This window comes from Coenobita brevimanus, chromosome 43, assembly GCF_032717465.1.
Source record: "Coenobita brevimanus isolate Jiangsu-jjx chromosome 43, ASM3271746v2, whole genome shotgun sequence".
NCBI lineage: Eukaryota > Metazoa > Arthropoda > Malacostraca > Decapoda > Coenobitidae > Coenobita > Coenobita brevimanus.
The window spans coordinates 15,644,015-15,646,332 of NC_136996.1; the positions used below are offsets into that span (position 1 = coordinate 15,644,015).

At 41.8% G+C, this 2,318-nt stretch overlaps 1 protein-coding gene across 1 annotated transcript; it reads right to left on the reverse strand.

Annotated features, from left to right (window-relative positions):
- Window positions 1-1,535: 1,535 nt before the first annotated feature.
- LOC145397840 (protein FAM200C-like) lies at window positions 1,536-2,015 on the reverse strand. Its single transcript, XM_080270876.1, has one exon. It carries the CDS (start codon window positions 2,013-2,015, stop codon window positions 1,536-1,538), a length of 480 nt encoding a protein of 159 aa, XP_080127002.1.
- Between the last annotated feature and the right edge of the window lie 303 nt (window positions 2,016-2,318).

The window sequence follows — 2,318 nt, forward strand, 5'->3', positions numbered from 1 at the left end:
TAAATAAAGTAAACAATCTTAACAAAAAACACTCCTTTTCATGCAAAAAGTAATGGCCACTCCGTACAAAAATGAAATACAGTCATCTTGTGCAAATTAAACAAAATTTTAATTCTGCTCAAATCTACCACCACTACTACTACTACTACTACTATTACTACTACTACTACTACTACTACTACTACTATTACTACTACTACTACTACTACTCTCTCTCTCTCTCTCTCTCTCTCTCTCGTTATCTAGTTTATTTCATTGAGAAGATTGGTCTTGTTTGCCTTGGAGTGGTCTTCGACAAGGTGACACACATGTCATCTTTGACATCCAATCTATTTCGACTTTTAGTTTTGATAGAAACAAGTGCTGAAAACCCTGATTCACAAAGGTATGTAGTAGCAAAGGGAATCAGAGCACTCATAGCTCTCCCTACCAGACGAGGGTAGGCTTGTGTCAACGCACACCAGAATTCTCCAAAACTCTTCGAGATGAATTCATTTCGTAACATTTCCTTGGTCCTCAGGTCAGTGAGGTCCTCTTTGGCAAGGTCTTCATCACTGTTATAGTCTACGTCGGCTAGGAAAGGATTACGAATCCGAAGTAACCTTTGAAAGAGTTCTGCAGAGTATCCAAATGTCTACAGAATTCTGCCTGTAGAGAAGTTGACAGGGCCTTGTTGCTCTCACTTCCATCCTGCATAAGCACTCCCTCTAACACTGGAAAGTTTGCATAGTTGTCTGCCTCCAACCTCCTCTTCCACAGTGGCAGCTTGGTCAGAAAAGCTTTCTTTCTTTCAGCAGCATCCATAATGGTGACTTCATGGCCTTGAATCGAAAGATTACGTCATTCATATGGCCAAAGATATCCGTCAAGTAGGCCAAGCCATGAATGAACTCCTCACTCCCAAACTGTTCTGAGAGTGGGCTTTCTTTTTCTCTCTCTCTCAAAAAAAAAAAAGAAACTTCTGCTCGCAGTTCAACCAATCGCTTCAAGATTTGTCCTCTGGAAAGCCAGCGAACCTCTGTGTGGTAGAGAAGAACTTCATATTCTGCTCCCATTTCTTGACAAAATATCTTGAAAATACGATGGTTCACAGCCCTGGCTCTGATGAAATTGACGACTTTCACGCTAGTACTCGTAGACAAGACTTCTTTCAGAACTACTGGCAAAGTCTTTGACGCCAATGCATGCCGATGTAGGAAACAATGGGTAACAATGACCTGAGGAGCTTCTTTCTTCATCAAAGCAGCAAAACCAGATGTGTTGCCAAGCATCGCAGGTGCTCCGTCTGTGCACAGAGTACCAAGATTTTTCTTCCAGTCGAAATTTTGCTTGGCAAAGAATCTATCCACAATTTCTAGAATATCGATGGCCTTTGTTGTTTCCAAAAAGGGCTCACAAAATAGAAATTCTTCTTTGATGGCATTAGCATGCATATAAAGGATGAAAACCAATAGCTGGCTGCACTGAGAGACGTCAGTAGATTCATCCATTTGCGTGCTGAATGGAAATGGTCTAGCTGCCAATTCTTCCATTACTTACTTCAAATTATTAGAAGACATGTCAACAATTCTGGAGTGGATGACATCATTTGACAAAGGCACTGCTTCAATTTTCTTCCTCTGCTCCAAGTCACAAACCAGCTCGACCATTTCCAGGGCACATGGCTTTACCAAGGTCTCTCCAATCGTGTGCGGCTTCTTTCGCTTGGCAATGCGATAAGCAACCTTGTAGGATGCTTCAAGTCTAGGCTTTTGTGTTGGGACAAATCCAAGTTTTGGTAAAGTTCCAGCTTTCTCAAATTGAGCCTTCTTCTCACGAAATATATCAACACTGTCTGAAGCATTTTCAGGATGAACAGACGTGAGGTGCTCCTTTAGCTTAGCTGGCTTCATGCTTGCATTGGCAAGAACCTTGCCACACAGGAAACGCTGCGGCTTTTGTGTCCCATCTCGTTCAGCGATGAAAGTAAAACCAAAGGATAAGTAAGCTTCGTTGTACTTCCTTTTCTTTGACATTTCCAGATTGAACTAGCCCTGCAACCCCCCCCCCCCCCAGAAAAAAAGAAAAGAAAAAGAAAACTGTAATTCATATGGACAGCAGTAACTACAGAACACACATTAATAAGCACGACAGATTGACTGACAAAAAGACATTGACACATAGGCAGACGGACATACCGACCGATGGACAAACCTTCACAGACAGACAGACAGACAAACACACACACAGACAGAAAAGCAGATACACACACATTGACAACCCTACTTTCAGTAGCATTATTAGATTTCTCAAGGTTCCCCTCAGGAAATATTATATAT